At 40.2% G+C, this 20,192-nt stretch overlaps 3 protein-coding genes across 10 annotated transcripts in view; all 3 read right to left on the bottom strand.

Annotated features, from left to right (window-relative positions):
• Positions 1–4,312: 4,312 nt before the first annotated feature.
• Positions 4,313–9,729, bottom strand: LOC311061989 (aquaporin-10-like). Its single transcript, XM_084080734.1, has 6 exons — positions 9,347–9,729; positions 7,501–7,627; positions 7,137–7,274; positions 6,365–6,483; positions 5,444–5,661; positions 4,313–4,889 (listed from the first exon to the last, which is right to left on the bottom strand). The coding sequence occupies exons 1-6, from the start codon at positions 9,431–9,433 to the stop codon at positions 4,697–4,699; spliced, it is 882 nt and encodes a 293-aa protein (XP_083936860.1). The 5' UTR covers positions 9,434–9,729; the 3' UTR covers positions 4,313–4,696.
• Positions 9,730–10,192: 463 nt separating this feature from the next.
• Positions 10,193–15,517, bottom strand: hax1 (HCLS1 associated protein X-1). 2 transcript variants are annotated; one of them, XM_084080086.1, is made up of 7 exons: positions 15,355–15,517; positions 14,226–14,476; positions 13,762–13,967; positions 13,405–13,474; positions 12,838–12,983; positions 11,973–12,093; positions 10,193–10,674 (listed from the first exon to the last, which is right to left on the bottom strand). In XM_084080086.1, the coding sequence occupies exons 1-7, from the start codon at positions 15,423–15,425 to the stop codon at positions 10,601–10,603; spliced, it is 939 nt and encodes a 312-aa protein (XP_083936212.1). In that variant the 5' UTR covers positions 15,426–15,517; the 3' UTR covers positions 10,193–10,600. The 2 variants fall into 2 exon arrangements, with proteins under 2 accessions (XP_083936212.1, XP_083936213.1); XM_084080087.1 differs by having other exon boundaries at positions 11,973–12,086.
• Positions 15,518–17,832: 2,315 nt separating this feature from the next.
• Positions 17,833–20,192, bottom strand: part of ubap2l (ubiquitin associated protein 2-like) — a 34,285-nt gene continuing 31,925 nt past the window's right edge. For all 7 annotated transcript variants that reach the window (XM_084081185.1, XM_084081184.1, XM_084081186.1 and 4 more), the window contains one exon: positions 17,833–20,045. In XM_084081185.1, the coding sequence (XP_083937311.1) occupies positions 19,950–20,045 (96 nt within the window). In that variant the 3' untranslated portion in view covers positions 17,833–19,949. The remainder of the gene's footprint in view (positions 20,046–20,192) is intronic.

Here is a 20,192-nt window from a genome sequence, read left to right as displayed (position 1 = left end):
TGTGTATGTTCTTCATATGATTAGTGAGTGGTAGGTGTGTGTGTGTGTGTGTGTGTGTGTGTGTGTGTGTGTGTGTGTGTGTGTGTGTGTGTGTGTGTGTGTGTGTGTGTGTGTGTGTGTGTGTGTGTGTGTGTGTGTGCGCGACTGTGTGTGTATGTTCTTCATGTGATTAGTGAGTGGTAGGTGTGTGTGTGTGTGTGTGTGTGTGTGTGTGTGTGTGTGTGTGTGTGTGTGTGTGTGTGTGCGTGTGTGCGCGTGTGCGCGTGTGCGCGCGTGCGTGCGTGCGTGCGTGTGTGCGCGACTGTGTGTGTATGTTCTTCATATGATTAGTGAGTGGTAGGTGTGTGTGTGTGTGTGTGTGTGTGTGTGTGTGTGTGTGTGTGTGTGTGTGTGTGTGTGTGTGTGTGTGTGTGTGTGTGTGTGTGTGTGTGTGTGTGTGTGTGTGCGACTGTGTGTGTATGTTCTTCATGTGATTAGTGAGTGGTAGGTGTGTGTGTGTGTGTGTGTGTGTGTGTGTGTGTGTGTGTGTGTGTGTGTGTGTGTGTGTGTGTGTGTGTGTGTGTGTGTGTGGTGTGTGTGTGTGTGTGTGTGTGTGTGTGTGTGTGTGTGTGTGTGTGTGTTCATGTGATTAGTGGAAGGTAACTGGGGTCTTCAACGTACGTTTTTCAAGGACCACAAGGACCCCTGTGTTCGTGAGCGCCACCTGCTGCTGGCAGCGTTCCAATATTTAACCATGGGTAGCAATATTCAATAAATCACAAGTGTGAAGAAACAAGCTTAGTTAGAGAAGAACAGTGGGCAGCAGACAGCAGCACCCCAGAAACACACACGTTTTGTCGCATTCTTAAGCCAATAATTTGATGACCAGCGGATATATGCTAATGTCTCTGGTAGGAGACTCAAAGGAGACTCTTCGTGTCTCCTACCGGAGCTGCCGTCAGTCTTCAAATTATTGGTTTAGGAATGCGACAAAACAAAAAAATCTCTATGAATTCAAGTCTCCGTGGGGTGGGTAATTAATAGGAAAAAAATAATTTTGGGGGTGAACTATCCGACCTAACTGTACAATTAACAGTACATCAATGAGTATTGACTTCAGTGCCTAGGCTGGACTTGAACCTGTGGCCCTGTTAAAAGAGACCACAGCGGCGCCTACCGACTATCCGCTGACCTACAGCACCTCCACACATTCACACATGTTTCTTTTAGTATTTTTAAGTGTAGTTCCTGGATGTTAGTTTTCAAAACATGCTTCAGAGTAAAGGAGCAGGAAGATTTGAATTTGGGGCCCCCTGGCATAAAATCTGTTCAGATGAGGGTTCTGCAAAATACATATCAAATTTTGGGGTCCTTGATATGATGGAGTGTGTAAACCACTGTATTGGTCAAAGGAGTAGCCATAGCTGAATGGGTAGAGACCCTGCCTATGAAACAGAAAATCCAGGGTTCAAATCCTGAGCTAGGCAATGTGATTGTGTCCATGAGAAAGACACTGAGCTCCTAGCTGCTCCTCTGTGTGTAGCAACTGAATTTGTAGCTGGGTAAGACTGAATTTGCCCTGTGGGATCTTATCATTAGGGGGGTGATGTTGCAATGGTCCATTTTATTCCCCCTAACTGCACAGTGCAGGAGCTTTGAGAGTCTGTTTGCCTCCCTCATCATGTTTTCTATTAATATGTTGGATTCATGTTAAAGGGATAGTTCACCCCCCAAAAAATGGCTTTTTATAACGATTAGTCACCCCATGGAGACTTGAATTCATGGATATGTTTTTGTTTGTCGCATTCCTAAGCCAATAATTTGATGACCGGCAGCGGTTCCGGTAGGAGACACAAAGAGTCTCCTTTGTATCTCCAACCGAGGCGGCAGCGGTTCCGGTAGGAGACACAAAGAGTCTCTTTTGTGTCTCCTACCGGGACCGCTACCGGTCATGAAATACTTTAAGGAAAACTACCTTGCTTACTGTGAGTCGCTCTGGATTAAGAGCATCTGCTAAATGCCTAAACTGTAAATTATAGAGAAATAGGAGCAGAACCATGTACAGAGCAAAAGATGGTCTGTCTTGTCATTACAATGACAGTGTAATGGTTCAGTTCTTTTCACCCTAAATGCACAGGACATTTTATGTCTGTTTACATTTATAATGTTATTTTCAGTGATGGAGACAAACAGACATTCACTGTACTTTAGCACATTTTGTAAAACTTGACTCTGACTTAGTATAGTCAGAATTCAGTCAGTATTTTTACAATTTAGTATAGTCTGCCTTGATCTCCAGACCAAAGAGACATCTGTAAGTGAATGGATAGAGTGACTGCCTAATGAGCTGAAGGTTACAGTTTCAAGGTCCGACCACCAGTGGTGGAAACAGTACTCAATTGTTTTACTTAAGTAAAAGTATCAATACTGCATTGTAGCAATACTCTGTTACAAGTAAAAGTCCAGAATTCAAAATGTACTTAAGTAAAAGTACAAACGCATTGGTATCAAAATGTACTTAGAGTACCAAAAGTAGAAAGTACTCATTATGCAGAATGTCCCATTTTGCAAAGTTTTCAAATGTACAAAACGCATTAAAATCTTTCGAAAATAGCTGATCTGAAAGCTCACAATGTGTCGCATTGTGACTCATTGTGAGCTTGTAGAGCTGCTATTTTCGGTGAATGTAAAAAAAGCACATTTTCGGTGAATGTAAAAAATAATTACATTAACCCTCTGAACCCCAGAATTGGGATATCTGGGGGTTCAGAGGGTTAATGTATATATTTTTTTTTACTTTGGTGGCCCCCCTGTAGTCAGTCTGAGGACCCCCTAGGGATCCCAGACCCCTTGCTGATGCCCTATAAGTAAAAGATCATACTTCTTCCACCACTGATGTTAATGTAGAGAAACCTCCCAGTACAAAGTCACATGGACACACAAGGAGCCGTTTTGATTATCATTTATTCTGTGCATCGGTTCACTTTCTGCTCAAACACATTGTGACTGCAGTGTCAAATGAAACGCTACAGCACCAAGGCCAGCAAGGTCGAATGGATCAATGTCTGAGCAAGACAGTATAGCTTAAATCTGAGACTGAAAAAAAAAGAAACATTAAAGACCATGTGAAAAGAAAACGTGTGTTTGATGTGGATAAGTCATGTGGCTAGCTATAACATATCCCAGGGAAGTGACACAGGAGACTGTGGTCCTAACGTGGACCGGGCCAGATTCTTAACCCCCCCCCCCCCCCAGAACAACAGAGGAAACAATGTGATTTCTTCAACCTTTAAATAAGTCAATAAGCAAAATACACAGGTATGGCACTCCTGGTTTACTAGGATGTGGGGGCTCTCAACCCACAATAAATATTTAATAAAAAGGTCTTAAAATTCATTACATTTGTACTTAAAACATTTGCTAATACTCTGCCCTCCTCTGAGACACACAGTAGACATAAATGGTGGCATTTTTTATGAGCATTACTGTTGATCAATTATATGAAAATACACTAAAAAGGACATTTATGTCACTATGGAATGGAACATGCCCACTGCATCTTTATAACAAGAATGTCTTTTTTTCCCCAGCGGCTCCTCGTCAATTTGATCGCAAGTTGACTGAATTGCTATACAGGGATGCATTGCAGAAGTGGCTGCGTTATGCACCTGAGAGGAATGGCGGGGCTGTAAAGCAGCTGTTCTCAACCTTGGTTTCTTTAGATTTTTTTTTTTTTGGAAATAGACGATCTACAAGCTCCCAACATATTTTTCGAATATTCACCTATAATGGCATAATTATAATCAAGTTTGGGGTCCCCAAATTGTTTTCCTGTAAAGTGGGGTCTTTGTATAAAAAGGTTGAGAACCACTGCAGTAAAGCATACTTAATGGACCATTTCAGCATTTTTCAACCTTCCTCTGTATGTGTCATTTAAGCCTAAAAGAATCACCATGATGCTGCCTCACTAACCAAGGCTAGCAGCTAGTTAGCTTAGTTAGCATTGAACTTCTTCATAAACAGCACTACAACAATACAGTAAGTACGTTTAAAACATTAACAACATTCTCACAAGTTAAGGTACTGATTATGGTGCTGACTACAGTTAATGACTATGGTGCTGAGTATGGTACTGACTATGGTGCTGACTATGCTTAATGACTATGGTCAATGACTATGGTACTAGATACAGTAGATAGATAGATGGATGGAAAGATAGATAGAGCTTCACTTCTTGACCACACATACGTAAATACTAGAAAAGTGTGCTCTTCTGTGCACATGTCTCTACCAGGCCAGGTTGCCTATCCTATAATTTGGAAATTCACACGGACGGAAAGGGTTGAAAACATAGTCTCCGGCCTTCGTAGGCGCAGACAAAAAGTCTTGAGTTTTAATCTAGTGAGTCTTTAGTTTTAGTCAACCTGGGATGTCTACATGACAGACAAAGTGTTGTGCTTGAAGTGTAATACCTATTTTGAACCTCTTACATCCTGTTAAATAACACTCATATTATAAAAATAAACTGAATTTAATTGAGCAATAATAAAAACTTATACAAAAAAACTGGTGTTTTCAAGCTCATGCTATTTTATTTGCTTTTATGAAAAATCGTTTTGAAATTTTCCAATTTATAAATTCCAAGGTGAAACAATGCAAAGGGTCACCTTTGCCTCCCAAAAACAGCCTTTTGCATTGATTAGAGTTTCTGGGACAACTAAACGCCATTTTCCACAGTCCTGTGGGAACCAATTCCTGGGTCGAGGTCACTTCTAGGTTCTTCTGACTCTGACTGGGGCAGGTGCCTCTCAGGCAGGTGCCACTGAATGATGATGACATAGATCCAGGAAGCCAGGACGGCTCCCACCATGGGAGCCACGATGGGCACCCAGAACCAGTAGTTGTAAGCCCTGGAGGGTGGAATAGAGGGATAGGGCTTTGTGAGATGTACTGCACAATGTACTGTATTGCATCGTATTGCAATATTTGTTCTATTTATTTGCAATATTTATCATCTTTGTCTTGATTTTTTTTTAAAGAAGCTTACGATTAAATGCCATAAACAATGTGCTATATTACTTACTATATTGTCACTGTCAGGCACAAATCATGTCATCTCCATAGTGAAAATACAATACAACGTGATTTTTTGGGGGGGAAATTTTCGCCTAGAATGACACACCAAAAGGAATTCTGTAGAAACACCAGGTTGAAAGTGGTTATGTTTGTCTGTCAATTTCTATAAATATTTAACCAATGAATATTATTAACAAGAGCTTGTGACTAAACAATAACTAGACTGGCTCCATTGGAACCATTTTTTTCTGTTTCCTGAAAAGTAATGGTTTTGGACAAACAAACTTTCACCCGACAACGAAGATACTATACCAGCAATCATGCCAGGAGGAAACATTAGTCAGATTACTCTCTTCAATTTGTGGTGCAAATCAATGGCTTTACTCACGTGAACACCTCTGTGCCCCAGCCTGCACATAGGGTGAGTAGGCGCGGCCCCAGGTCTCTGGCTGGGTTGATCCCACCCCCACAGTTGGAAGACATGGACATAGAGATGCCCAGTAAACCGACCGCGACCAGTGGAGGTACCAGGTTGTGTGGGACAGGATCGTTCTGAGTATCCACCAATGGCAGGTAGCACATCATTATCATCCCTGTACCCACTGTCTGTATGGTAGAGGACACTGGTTAATTCTCTGTTACAGATAAGAGTACGAAGTATTATGGTAACAGGAATATTTGCTGCAAAGATCATATTGTACATAGTATTTTACATTGCCCTCCTTGCCCAGATCATTGATCTTTTTTGATATTATACTGTTTAGGGTGTTTACCTATGATCCTTGCTTTGCTTACTGTAAATCGCTCTGGTTAAAATGCATGGGTTTCCGAGGCTAGCTAAATGGCTAAATTGTAAATTGCCTGCTTTATGTTTAGGAAATAAATGCTTCAAATCAAATGCAAATTCACCGATAATGTAGTCTATATCTGAAGTATACTGTGTGGAAATTAACTACAATAAGCTGTTATTTTTCATCATGAAATAATCATGTGAATACAGACATAGACCTCACCACAAGCCTTAATTGACTTCACTAATGAATTCACCTCGCATCGACAATGAAGGTTGTCGATGCAGATGCAGGGAAGATACAGTATCCCTAATATGTTGTTGACTAATTGCATGTCATACCCAATAGTAGTAGCACATAAGGCAAAGTTATATTCTGTGTAGCACGACCGTGTCGTCTGACAAAAATAAACTGTAAAATGTTGAATTGTTTCAGTTGAAATTATGTCACTTTTGAGTATAAATTAAACAGATGGGTGTGGTATGTATTTTCTCATACTTATTCCAATCATCTTTTACCTGGTCAAGGAAACTGCTCCCCAGAGTCAGGAACTCAGATGGATAGGTGGCAAAAATAGAGGCTGTTTCATTTGCTCCGTACACAGTCAGGATGCCACTGCTGTAGTCCATAATCGCATCTAAACAGACAAAGAAAGACCCACCTGTGTTTAATGTAATAAACCAGCAATTCCCAACTTGTTATTGATATTTGGCTTCTTTTAAATAATCGGCATCATGGTATGGTGCTTCCTACGGTGCTTCCCTGTCTTCTATGGTGCTTCCAATGGTGCTTCCCTGTCTTCTATGGTGCTTGCTAAGGTGCTTCCCTGTCTTCTATAGTGCTTCCTATGGTGCTTCCCTGTCTTCTATGGTGCTTGCTAAGGTGCTTCCCTGTCTTCTATAGTGCTTCCTATGGTGCTTCCCCGTCTTCTATGGTGCTTCCTATGATGCTTCCCTGTCTTCTATGGTGCTTCCTATGGTGCTTCCCCGTCATCTATGGTACTTCGGTGGGCCATTAGGATATTGCAAGTGGGCCCCCAAATTATTGGCAAAACACTAAGGTTTTATAGATCTCGAGAACCGTCTGATATTATAGACTATAAGTAATAATGTGTGATGCAATATGTACCGTATAAAAGAGAGAAAATGGAGATGAAATCTTAGATCAGTTTTAAGTACAATTTACAGTATACTATGTACAAGTTCACAATGCGTCATCATGAGCTCGCGTACATATGCAATTGTCAAGGGCACGACACCATCATACAATGGAGCATAAATGATGCTTTACCGTAGTACATGAAGAAAACCACAGCAGACGCTATATAGGCCCCCAAGACCTGAGAGAGACAGTAGGGCAGAAGTTTGGCCCAGGGCATTTGGCCCATCACACAGCTACACAGAGACACAGCTGGATTCAAATGGGCCCCTGTAGGAACGTGGAGAGATGGACACAAATGTAAACAAAAATGTTTTTTACACTGTCAGAGTTCAATTAAAACACTGTGCATACTTATCATGCTTCAATCATTTTTACTGTGTACCGAAGATGTACGTCATAATGTGTAGGCTCCATACATATTTTCCTGAGTTTGGGACCTTCACCTTATTCCCATCTCTTTATTAAACAGCAATAAAAATGTTGTCAAATTTACCAGAAATGTTCCTGCTGATGTACATGGCAACCATGATCCCAACTGAGAAGGCCATGTTGACGGACAGGTACTGGCCCTTCATACCCTGTGTCGTTCTAACCTGGGCTGATGCTGAAAGGCCAAATATCTTGAGGACAGAGGAAGAATGAGGAGAAAGTAATAATATTATTATTCATAATACTTTTTTTTTGTAACCATGCATATTTTACACATGCACGCATGCACGCACACACCAGAGACACTAGTACTCAATACATCAACATGATAGACAGGAAAACAGACCAATTCTTGTTAAATTATAACTAAGAAAACACATTCAATCAAACTTCTGTAAAAGAGAGTCGTCATCTCGGTAGACGTTAAAAGAGTGAATTCTTCTCCGAAAAAGGTCTTTGCTGAAACCTTTTACAGATAGTGTTGACATGGGATTCGAAACAGTTTGTTATCAAGAGCATTATCCAAGTGTGTGTAGGTATTCACATGGTCAATGTCAACACATTTTATAACGGTAAGTAGTGGTCTAGATTTTGACTTTGTGAAATCAGTGTTCACATTATTTTGACACAGTAAGGTGGAGGAAAGCAGCAAGCCTCATCACACCAAGCCACAAAGTCTTTCTAAGCCACAAAGTCATCCACCACAGGCCCATAATCCTGTTCCTCCTCTCCAAGAATGCTAACAGCAAACTTTAAAATGTGTCTTTTCTTATAGTTGCTGTGACACTCATTAGTGTACAAGCTGTAAACAAAAGGGGAGAATCAGCAACCTTGAGGGGAACCTGTAGATGAGTAGAGCCAGTTTAAGAGAGAACCGTTAACTCTCACACAGTATGACCTATCAGTTAAAAAGTCTATTATTCATCCAATCAGGTTAGTAATGAGTTTAAAATGACAGATTAACCTCTCAACAAGCAGGAATGGATGGTATTGAATGCCAAAGAGAAATCAATGAATAAGAGTCTGGCATGCGTCTTGTGGCCCTCCCAAATGCTAGTACAGAAAATGTTACAATAACAACATGCATCCTCCATATCTCTACCCGGCCTGTACACAAATTTTAACAGATCAGCTCATTCACCGATCTGCATTCCTCATTCTTGATAAGATTTTCAAATCACTTCATAAATGAAGAAGCTACTGGCCTGAAATCATTTAATGCCGTAGGGGTTTTACTGTTGGCTACTGGGACAATAATGGATTGCCTCTAAAGCTTGGGGATCTTCTGAAGAGACTGTGTCAAAACATGCTGAAAAATGCTAGAGATAGATGGTCTGCACATGGTATCAGGTTGTGAGATCTTAGTATGTCAGAAAAGGTTTGCCACTCTCTTCACATCAATAGCAAATGCTGAAGAAGCTGCTGTATTTTCTCTTATCTCATGAAACAGTGCAGTGAAATCAATAAAATCCTACTGTACCCTGGAGGGCAAAATAACTGTCCTCAGTACAGGCATGGCCTTTTATTTGTATTCTGCATCCTCAGCACAGACCTATACACAGGCAGAAGGTGCAGTTATGATCGGAGGAACCCAGTGCAAGTCCCGCCTTACACTTTTACATCCCTTTAATGGAGCCATAACATAGATCTTAAGTTTTGCTGCAACATGTTCGGCAGTGAAACATAGCATATATGCTACCAAAATGTACTGCCAGCCCAGAACATATTGATATTATTATATCTTAGTCCACTGCTCTCAAAGTTCATTTGGAATGCATGTTAAAATACTTCTAAGTATGCAGTTGTACAATTCATTACCACACAAGGTACCACATGCAGTATACAATAGTATATTATGCAGAAGGAAATGGCAAAAAATAAAATTAAAATAAAATGGTATATATACTCACTATAAGGATGAATGTGCCCAAACATTCACTCAAGCACTGCCGAACTAGGATGTTCTTAATTTTCAGTCTCTTCTTTAGTTGGTCCATGCTTGCTGGTCACTATGTATCCAAAACTGCTCTGGTTCAGCTATCACTGCCTGTGATTCTGCCTGTGATTCTATGCCACTGGATGGATCCCTGTATACCCTCTGTCACTGACAACCAGAAATTGCAATACAGTACGTCACCATCAACAATCCAGTACAATTCTGCTACAGTAAAAGACAAATCTCCTGGAGAAGTTACATTGAAGGTCACCAAGCTCAACTTTCAAGAATTGTACTGAAATGGAAATAGCACCAGCATATTGGTGATAATTATTTCCACAGTCTGAAAATGGTTCTTTTCCCCTTCCAGTCCTGCCAGTTATAAAACTGAAGTTTTATAAGCACGCACATCCACTCAGGTGATCAGGTGCAGGACAAACAGAAGATCAGCATCAAAATAAGAGTCCACACACTGTTATTATCTCCCACTGTTTCACCACAGGATCTTCATCATTGCTTCACCATGCTTCCCTGTAACCAAATGTCAAGGCCATTTAACCACATGAACCAAGATGTGGTTTTCCTGTGGGTCTCTGTTGATGACATAAGTCTTTCCCAATCAACAAAGGTACAGCAGATCTGAGACCCTTCACAAAATATGAAAACTAGTGACAAAGTTTCAGCAAACGCCCAAGGTTCTTCAACAAAAATGTGAATGTTTATATCTCATGTTCAATACAGACGTATTGACAACCAGGAATTAATTAACACACATTACCACTGACAACCAGGAATGAATTAACACACATTAACACTGAAGTAAATATATTATCTTTTATTTTGCCATTCATACACTCACATTTATATAACCCTACACACCATCTGCAGGACATTACAAAAATAAGCTTTTAATTGAGAAGTGTTTGTGTCTCACCCTGCCAGAAAAATAACTAGACAACGGGATTGGCAGCCTCTTCTCTAGGTGGTTTAATGGAAAGAGCAGTGCCATCTTAGAACTTAATATACTGTATCATATTAAAGCAAACCATGTATTTTGGCAATCAAACCTCTTTCAGTGGCATACAATCAGAGAGTGAGAAAGAGAGTATGTGAGAGAGTGGTCATTGAAAATAAAAGGTCTCACATCTGCTATAAAATACCAACACTAAAACTCAAAAATATCTTCATGTTCCACGCAGTCTGGAGCATGTTTCATGTAGGCTACAAGTTACTTGAAACCTCCAAAGAACTTTGAGAAAAATGACCCATCATCCCGCATGTCAGAAAAAGGGTTTTCACCACCTGGAGAAAATAAAAAGAGAAAAATAATAATAGTTAGAAAACTCTCTTTTAATGAAACATTATGTAAGGAACAATAATTTTAATGCAGGCATTATGGCATGTAATGTTTTACTGTAGGTATTTAGGTAAGAAATGCCATTTTACAGCAGAAATATAACTTTACAGTAGGCATATAGTGCACACTCCTTTCCAGTTACGACCGATAATGCATTTCTGGAGCTGTTGATAATATTTAGGAACAAGAATATTCAAATACTGATGAATTGGCTGATACTCACACATTTAGTTTTAGCAAGGGTCCCTCAAATTTGGTAAAATCAAAGAGTTGTGACAAAGATAAGTAGTTAGCTACGTGGCTAACTAAATGAGCAAATTGCCATGAAACTAACATAGGAGTCGGAGCATGCATTGCTGTACTATGCTAATGACACTTTATAAAGCCCCTTAAGTGCTTCTGCATTATATCTATATATATTATATGCAATATCAGACAACATTCCATTACTGATATATCTGGAATAAGCCAGTATCAGCTGACCAATGTATCCGTCTGGTTCTACTTAAATTGTCAACATTATGAACAAATGATAGTAAAGCGTAGAAGAGCCACCAGCATTGCTAAATGGACCCCAGGTAAGATTGTAGCATGTACAGTATATTCTAGAATTGTTTTTGATTGATTTATTAACCTGTAGAATAAAGTCTAAATCATTTGACAATGTTTGTATTTGATGTGGCTCTTGTGACATCAGTGTTATTGTCCTGCCTGTTGAATGTGCTATACCACTGAGAGACCACTAGGTGGAGCACAATCACATTGATTGTTGATACTACAGCCATGTTCTGCATTACATCATGTCATGTCACAAGCTTTGAACCGTTTTTGCTACTGTAGCTGTCTTTTTCTGTCTGATCCATTCTGTGTGACAACATGGCATGCTGATTAATTGGTTCTTAACCAGTTATTCTATTTCAGATTGAGGATTATTTTTAATGCCAGGTATATTTTCAAATACAAGGAATTTGTCTAATTCCATTACACTAACTTTATAGAAACGTCTAAATTATGTACAACTCTTGACTCAAGACATAATTACAAGCGACAACAAAGGCAATTGTACACTATATAGACACAATATATCAATATAAATGGCAACAGTATGTACTGATCTGGAAACTGTTATAAAATTCTAAAAAGTATTCATCAGGAAAATGTTCTGATGATGGATCTTTTGAAGAGTCATGGACTCAAAGTGCAATGTTGGCGACCTAAATGCAGCCAGTAGTGATCAACTAACCTGGAACAAGAGGACCAATGTGATCATGTGATTGTTTCAGGCTCCCAGGGCCTCCTGAACGTGTAACTGTGGTTTCCTCGTTCCCCTGGCCGTCTCTGACTGTCCGCCTTTCCTCTACAGTCTGACGCACGCACACACACACACACACACACACACACACACACACACACACACACACACACACACACACACACACACACACACACACACACACACACACACACACACACACACACACACACACACACACACACACACACACACACACACACACACACACACACACAGTATGAATCACATCAAGATATCTACAGTATCACTGTGTCCTGTGATTTAATGTTTGTTTTCTTCTGCTGATAGTGGATTTAAATAATTGTATCACTTTTATTACAAATCAAGTAGCCTGATGGAAAAAAAGACGGATAAATCGAAGTGAATTAGGGTTAATAGATCGATCTTCGTTTTTTGTAATTATATAGGCAAAAAGCAATGATTGATAGAAATCAACCAACTGTGATTAGTTGTATGCATTATGTAATATGTATAGAAAAGGTATGATGCTTAAGTATTGATGCATATAATCAGATTAAGCTCACAGACTATACCGTTTTTGCCTGCCCCCTCCCACCCCATACACCTACAGTACCACCACGATGGACCACATGTCCATCGCGGTCATGGCTTTAAGGGACCTTCTTTGTCTTTATTGTGTTTTTATCCTTGATTATTTTAAAAGCACTACCGTACATAGTACTGCAGGGCAGATTTTATGTATTTTAAACGATCAAATAAAGTCAATCAATATGTTAAAAAAAGATAGATATCTTGTACTGGTACAATTATAACATGACATGGCCTGTCTCACCCCATCAGGTTTCACCACCTTGGTGACGCTGACAGATTGGAAGAAGGAACGAACCCTCGGCTGATTTGGTGACTCAGCAGGGGGCGGGGTCAGAATCTGATCCAGGACCTGATCCAGACCTCCCGAGGACACAGCAGAATCCAGATCTGCACAGGAGAAGGAACTGAGCTGCAACCGGGAACCAGTACGAGCAAAATGTGTTTCTCGCCACAGGGGGTTAATGTTAGATATCGTCGCTGTCGGGTGGTCCAAAACGGTTACTTTTCAGGAAATGGCAAAAAATAACCTGTATTCCAAATGCATCCAATGTAGTTATTATTTAGTTTTTATTTAACAAGCTATTCTTAACACTTTACTTTGGTTCAATATTGATAAAATTCACACTTAATCAATTTCACTTCCAAAATATTTTTAAAATTAAATAGAGCTTGTAGATCTCCTATTCTTGCAAAACACTTTTGTATGACAAAGTAGGGCATTAACTTCGTAAACAACATACAAAGTTGAAATATGGAGATTTTCTGCCCGACAGCAACGATACACAAGTACCAGCGTAAGCTCTACTACCTGTGTCTTCCCTTCTCTCAGTCTCTGGACCTCTCTGTGGTCGCCCTCTCCAAATGTCTGAATCTCTGAACTGAGGAGAGAAATGTTTCTAATAAGGAAATCCTCATTATACACTATCCCACTTATTACAAGGTTACTTATGAACAAGATAAATAATGTGACACAAAATATGAATTCAAAATGTATTTACAAGCTTCCATAGCAACATAAACAGAGGCAGACAAGAATGGCTTGATTGACCAATAAGCAATAACTATTGATTATTCAAAAAAGTTACGTAATAAAAAGGACAACATGAAAATCAACTCAGCGTGTGTCTCCAATGTTGTTACAAGGAGAGGTTACAGTCTGGATTACCTTTGGGGTCCAGTCGTGGAATGGGGACCTGGGTAGGTGTGGAGCCACAGAGGGAGGGGTGCCATCACTTCTTGGCTCTCCCGATGGGGGTCCTTCTTGGAGGGGACATTTCAACATAAAATCTCTCAGAGCATTCCCACTGGATTCTCCATGATTGCCGCCAGGCCTGTCCTGTGGTGGTGGGGGTGGCATGATACTGGGCCCACCTTGCACATGACAAAAGGAAAACATCAGATTTTTAAAAATAAATTACAGGGATGACTTGAGACATTAGTGTCTAATGTTCTATTTCCACTTGCACTCACTTTAGATTCACATGCTATGTAATGAATAAACTAAAATGGGCAACGGTTCCCTTTTAAGCAAAACAACAGGTCTCATAGAGAAGGAATATAATGTGTAATTTACTGAACTAGACAATAAGTTGTTTTAGACTGAGTGGTAAAGGGACTAAGCTTTAATACCAAAGCTTCCAGGCCCAGCCTGTCCTTCCCAACGACCCAGCTGGGAAAAGATTTCCTCCATCTCCCTGAAAACCTGGCCGAACACAGGTGACTCTTGGATTCTGATTCCACTGGGTCCAAAGCTGAAGCCAAACCTAAACGCATCATCCAAGGGATCTTGCTGATCTCCCTGATAGTCATTGTAGTAGAATCCACCCTCGTCGTCTTCATCGTCGTCATCATCATGAGTCATGGCATCAAAGAAGGGGTCCCTGTTGAATGAAGTGTATGGATACATGAAATGCGTGCCCACGAAATTCCAAGCAACAAGTGGAAATTCTACGTTACCATTCCAGGGTATCTAGAACTAGATATTCGTAGGACTGAATCTTGCTGAACATACTAGAATGGAGAATCCAGAGTAGCTAACATGTATAAACAGGCCAAACAGGTCCATAGTTAGAAGGAGTCCCCCCCCCCTTCTAACGCTATGGACCAGAGCTACCATGTACCTGTCAAACTACTTCAATAATGAAAAAGACACACACACACACACACACACACACACACACACACACACACACACACACACACACACACACACACACACACACACACACACACAGGAACACCACCAGAGGGAGCTCCACTGATCTCGTTCAACTCAGATTCGGCACAAACATGGGGTTAAATCATAGACTGTAAAAGGGTTAAATTCGTTCTACTGCTATGTCACCAAAATGTGGACTGCCCAACCAACAGTCATCCAAAAGTGTGAATCCTCACCCTCCTTCAAAACTGCCATAAAGAGCACATGTCTGCAATCTGTAACTGGTCCTAGAAAAGTCCTCTAAGCTTAACACCAGACATGTCCCCCCACTGTTTACTGTACATATACGTTTATTGCTACTAGGGTTGATGTCTTGTTTATTATTGTATAATATTGCATGTCTTTAAATGTCTTGATGAATTGAATACACAGGACCACAATGGAAACAAGCCCTTTGTGTGTTATTATTTTAGCATCATTGTATAATCTGTACTATTTGCTAACTGTTAATAAAGTAATCAATCAAACCCACAGACATGCACCTAGCTGCTAGCTAGCTTGCTAGCGCCTGTCTTCGTTACTATTATGAATTAACTTCACCTTCGGCAATCCCCACGATGGTGGCCGCCAGGAACCCCGAAGAATCCACGAAATAAGTCAAAAACGCTCATTTAAATGTCAGCTGTTGTGTATAAAAGTCAGTTCATCCTCAGTTGTGTTGATGCCCAGGCAGGAAGGACGCTTTCAGAATGTCAACAACGCCGTAAACTGTTCTGGATGTCTCTGGAAGTGACGCAATCAGTCGCAATACTAGTTTTACCGTAACGATCACAAACAAGGCACGTCAGAAAGTAATCCCGGCCTCCCATATATTATAACTCTATGCGGCCTCCCCATAGAGTTATAATATTATTAATATATCGGGCCTCCCCCTTGTGAAATCTGTGAAGTACGATCATGACAGTGGTGGAAGAAGTTTACTTGAGTAAAAGTATCAATACCGCCATGTAGAAATACTAATTTACTTAAGTAAAAGTACAAAAGTATTGGCATCAAAATGTACTTAAAGTACCAAAGGTAAAAGTAACTAGCCTACTCATTATGCAGAATGTCCCATTTCAAGTTTTCAAAATGTATAAAAAATATTTTGAAAATACTAATAGCAGATCTACAAGCTCACAACGCCTGCATTGTGAGCTTGTAGATCTGCTATTCAATGGCCGAAATTTATATAGGGATTGAAGTGGTTAAACTGGTTAGTGTGTTTTGTAATAATCTAAATCTATAAAGTAACTACTAGTAAAATAATGTTAATAATTGTAGTGGAGTAAAAGCACAATATTTGTCTTTTAGATGTAGTGGAGTAGAAGTAAAAGTACAGAAAAAAATAACTTTTCCATTATATTCTATTTTTTTATGTACGTGTGTGTGTGTGTGTGTGTGTGTATATATATATATATTTATTTATCTTCTTATATTAATATTGCCTAGAGGATGACTCTTCAGGGGTCTGCCATGACATGAATAGTCACACCAGACAGGGTTTCCAGTCCCAGGGGCCACTTTGTCGAGTCGCACCGTTGCGCCAATTCGTACCAAACTTGGCACAAACACCATTCAGTGGTCTGTCAAGAGAATAGGCACACCAGGGGCCACGTTGTACAACCCAACTTACCGGGGCCCCCAGGGACCACGGAAGCCCTCAGGGGCTACACGGTGCACCGTTGCTCCAATCTGCATCAAACTTGGCACACTGTCCAGGGTTCTGCCATGATGAGAATACTCACACCAGGGGCCACGTTGTGCAACCCAACTTACTGTGTCAAGGGCCACACCAATCCGCACCAAACTTGAGCGCACTGTTCAGAGCTCTGGCACGAGAATAGTGGTACCCGAAACCTAAATTGCACACATATGGGGTGCTACAGAAGTGTTACAGCAGTGTTTAACACTTCAAATGGCCATATCTCGTGACCATTGCTCTAATCAACCCCAGTATAAGACTAGATTTGAAGGCAAGCAGGGGTAACAAATATATCATAAGATTCCCAGTCACCGAAAATGTACTAAACATAGCACCATATTATCCCACACAAGGACAGATGAATGTACATTTTTCCAGGAAAGGCAGTCCAATGCAAGTTCAGTCCAAGAGCTGACCAGAGGAATGAGGAATCCCTAAGAAACCTCAGTCAATATCAAAGTGCATGAGTCAAGCATCAGAAAGAGACTGCACAAATGTCATGACGAATGGGCGTCAGGAAAGAATAAAGCTCTGATGAAAAACAATACAGTATACCATAAATGCACAGCTGAATGGATGAAGTATGCCCAACAGCACTTGGGTGAAGAATGGCAGTACTTGGACAGATTAAAGGTTGAATTATTTTGTCATGACAGGCAGGTGTCATGTTTGACTAAAAGCTGCCTTGGTTTACTAAGTTGGTTTAGCTCATGAATGGCCTACATCTCTTATGGTTGCAGTCTGTAAACCAATCAGACCTTCAGATAAGGCACTGGTCTCTTAATTGTTCTTAAAATAAAATCTAAATCTGGTGAAGCCGGTGCATTTAGTCACTCAGACCTTCAGACAGTAAACATAAAGCATTTATGTGCATTTATTTTCTGTACGAGAAGCTTTTCTTTTTGCTTGAATTTGATCATCTTTAACACTCAAAAGTATAGTAATTGGGATTAGGTTTCCTTAAAACCGATTAGAAATATAATGGTTTTCATGAAGTGTACTTACTTTTTTCACAGCATTGTTTTTCTTTGTTAAATCACACCCTGCCTATGTTCACTCTGAGGACCAGCAGCACTGGTGTGTGCGGGTATACATCTATAAGAATAGACATGGACTTGATGGAATGCTTTGTATTGCCAGTTTCAGATTAAACATTTGAAGTGTGAATACAAAGATGTGTGATGAAGTAAAATGTTTAGCCAGGCTGATATAGCCTCAGCAGATACAGAAATGTACTTTCTGCCGGGTAAAATCATCAATCAGATTATTCTAAACCCAAACCTAGTTCTGAATGACAGTGTAAAATGACAAAGAACAAACAAAATGCAACTGTATGGAGAAACACCGTTTTAAGTTTTATTTGGTACTGCTGGTCCTCCAGAGTCAACTATTAAGATATCACAGCCCTTTGACGCACACCTACAACCAAACACCCTCTTTCTTATTTTCTAGGTGGGCATGCTTACATGCACACAATTAGATTTTAATACAATACTCTGATTCCAACATCATGATAGTCTGATTACTAAACTGCCACGGTGGCATGATTATGGATTCTAATAAAAACGTGACAAGTGGTGAAGACAAAAAAATAAATTTGTGAATCTCAATGAATACCATCCTGAGTAAACTAACCCATCTATCAAATAAATCCTAGCTGGGTTATTAGGAAAAAATAAATAAAATAAACCTATCACCCCTTAATTTTGTTCACAGTAACTGAAGTATTGTGTGCATGTAAACATCCAGTGATGCGAAATGTAGCACAGGCCGAGAATTGGACAGCGTTCTCCTGAATACATCGTTCCACTGTTACAGCAAGTTGAAAAAGATATATGTAGACTATTAAAATTGAATTTCACATTTCAATATGTCAAATGAATCAAAGGCCAACTAGCAGAATGACAGCCCACATTACAAGTGTAGGGCATCACTGTCAAACTGACTTTGAAAGAAATGCCGCCATATTTACAAGCCACAGGATACAAAAATAAAGTTTCTTAAAAAAAAAAAAAGACATTCACATCCAAAATGATGAAAATGTCTTTTTCCTGTTTATTTACTTAATATTTATATATTTTTTACAAAATAAAAAACATATGAAACAAAAAAAAAGCTAACAAGTCTGCGAGGATTTGAGAAGGGAAGGGGGGCATCAAACAAACAAGGACTACAGTACTTGTGTTTATATATATAGTATATATATATGTACAAGACAAGTTTATCCATTTAAATTCTTTTTTTAAACGCACAGTACAAAAAAAAAGTCACTGACAGAAAAACCCAAAACAAAACAGTACAATTCTGTCCGTCTGAAATCACTGCTTCCATTATAAGTGGAGAACGAGGGAGGGGCCTTGTGTAGAGGGGGGGGGGGGGTGCTTAGAAAAACAAAGTCACTCATACGCGTTAGGTTAGAAGGCAGACGGGGTGTGTGTAGGTCTTGATCACTCTCACCATCTCTTCCAGAATTGGTGGGAATTTATGCATTAACATTTATATTCCACAGTTATTGTACATTATTGAGTTAATGGAAAATAAGTTTGTACACTATGTCTCATATTCTGTGGTGAGAAGACAAAAGAAACAGCACACACAGCCTCCTGGGAGTACAACCACGTGCTCAGACACACAAAACACCCACCAACAAACACATTCTCCTCACATTCCAAGCCAGCACGCGCGCTTATACACACGCACACACAAACTCACTCGCAGACATGCACACATACATATAATATTCTATATTTGGTAAAAAATAAACTTCACTGCCAATTGGGAGAATAACTTTTGAAGCTTAAAACAATGTCTAAAAGAAATCTGAAAAACAAAAGAAAAATTGGTTGGATATTGTGTGTTGGGGTTATTTTCATATACAGTAAGTAGTGGGGAGTAAAGTGTGAAAAATACAAACCCGGCCTGCCACCCCCGCTCTACCTTCAGATATTTCTTCGTTTGTCCCCATCATAAAAAAACAAACAAAAAAAGAACCCAAAAAAGGGGTGAAAAGGGTACCAACCAAAAAGCAAACATTCATTCTTTTAGAAAACATCTCTATGTTACATACATCTGAAATTAAGGGGGTTTTGAACATGATACAAATTTCCCAACACTCAATATTTCAGCTCTTTTACGGTGCATCACTACTACAACCATATAACCATTTAGCTCCAGCTCCCCTCTCTTAAGACTGCCCCTGACCCTCCTGCCCGTCCCGGTGCTTCTTTCGGCACAGCGCCACCTCTGGCAGGGGGCAGGAAAGAACTGCAGGTGTTATGAGCCGAGAGAGCATGGAGGGAATCTCTATAGCAGAGAGCGAGAGAGAGAAAAAGGAAGAGAGAGAATGACACAGAGACCATTTGTGGGAGGGGGGGCGGGGCAGAATGGGCCCCCTCCGTGGCCCCAGTTTCTGTCAAGACTTTGGAACACCAGGGGGCCCAGACGGTGGATACTAGTTGGTCCCCCAGCTATAACTGTTGTATGCAGTCTTGTTGATCTGAGACTTCTGTTGAAGGGAGGCGTTCTGGCTGCGCTGTCCAGTGCCGCTCTGTGGATAGAGAGGATCGTAAGCATTTCATCCCATCATTAACAACTTAAAGGATGCACCAATTGGGAAATTCTGGGTCGATACAGATGTTAAAATAACAATTTGACCGATAGCCAGCAGCAATTTTCTTTTGTTGCCATTCATTCA

This window comes from Gymnoscopelus microlampas (genome assembly GCF_963454915.1).
Source record: "Gymnoscopelus microlampas genome assembly, chromosome: 15".
NCBI lineage: Eukaryota > Metazoa > Chordata > Actinopteri > Myctophiformes > Myctophidae > Gymnoscopelus > Gymnoscopelus microlampas.
This window is presented reverse-complemented; position numbering and strand designations above follow the sequence as displayed.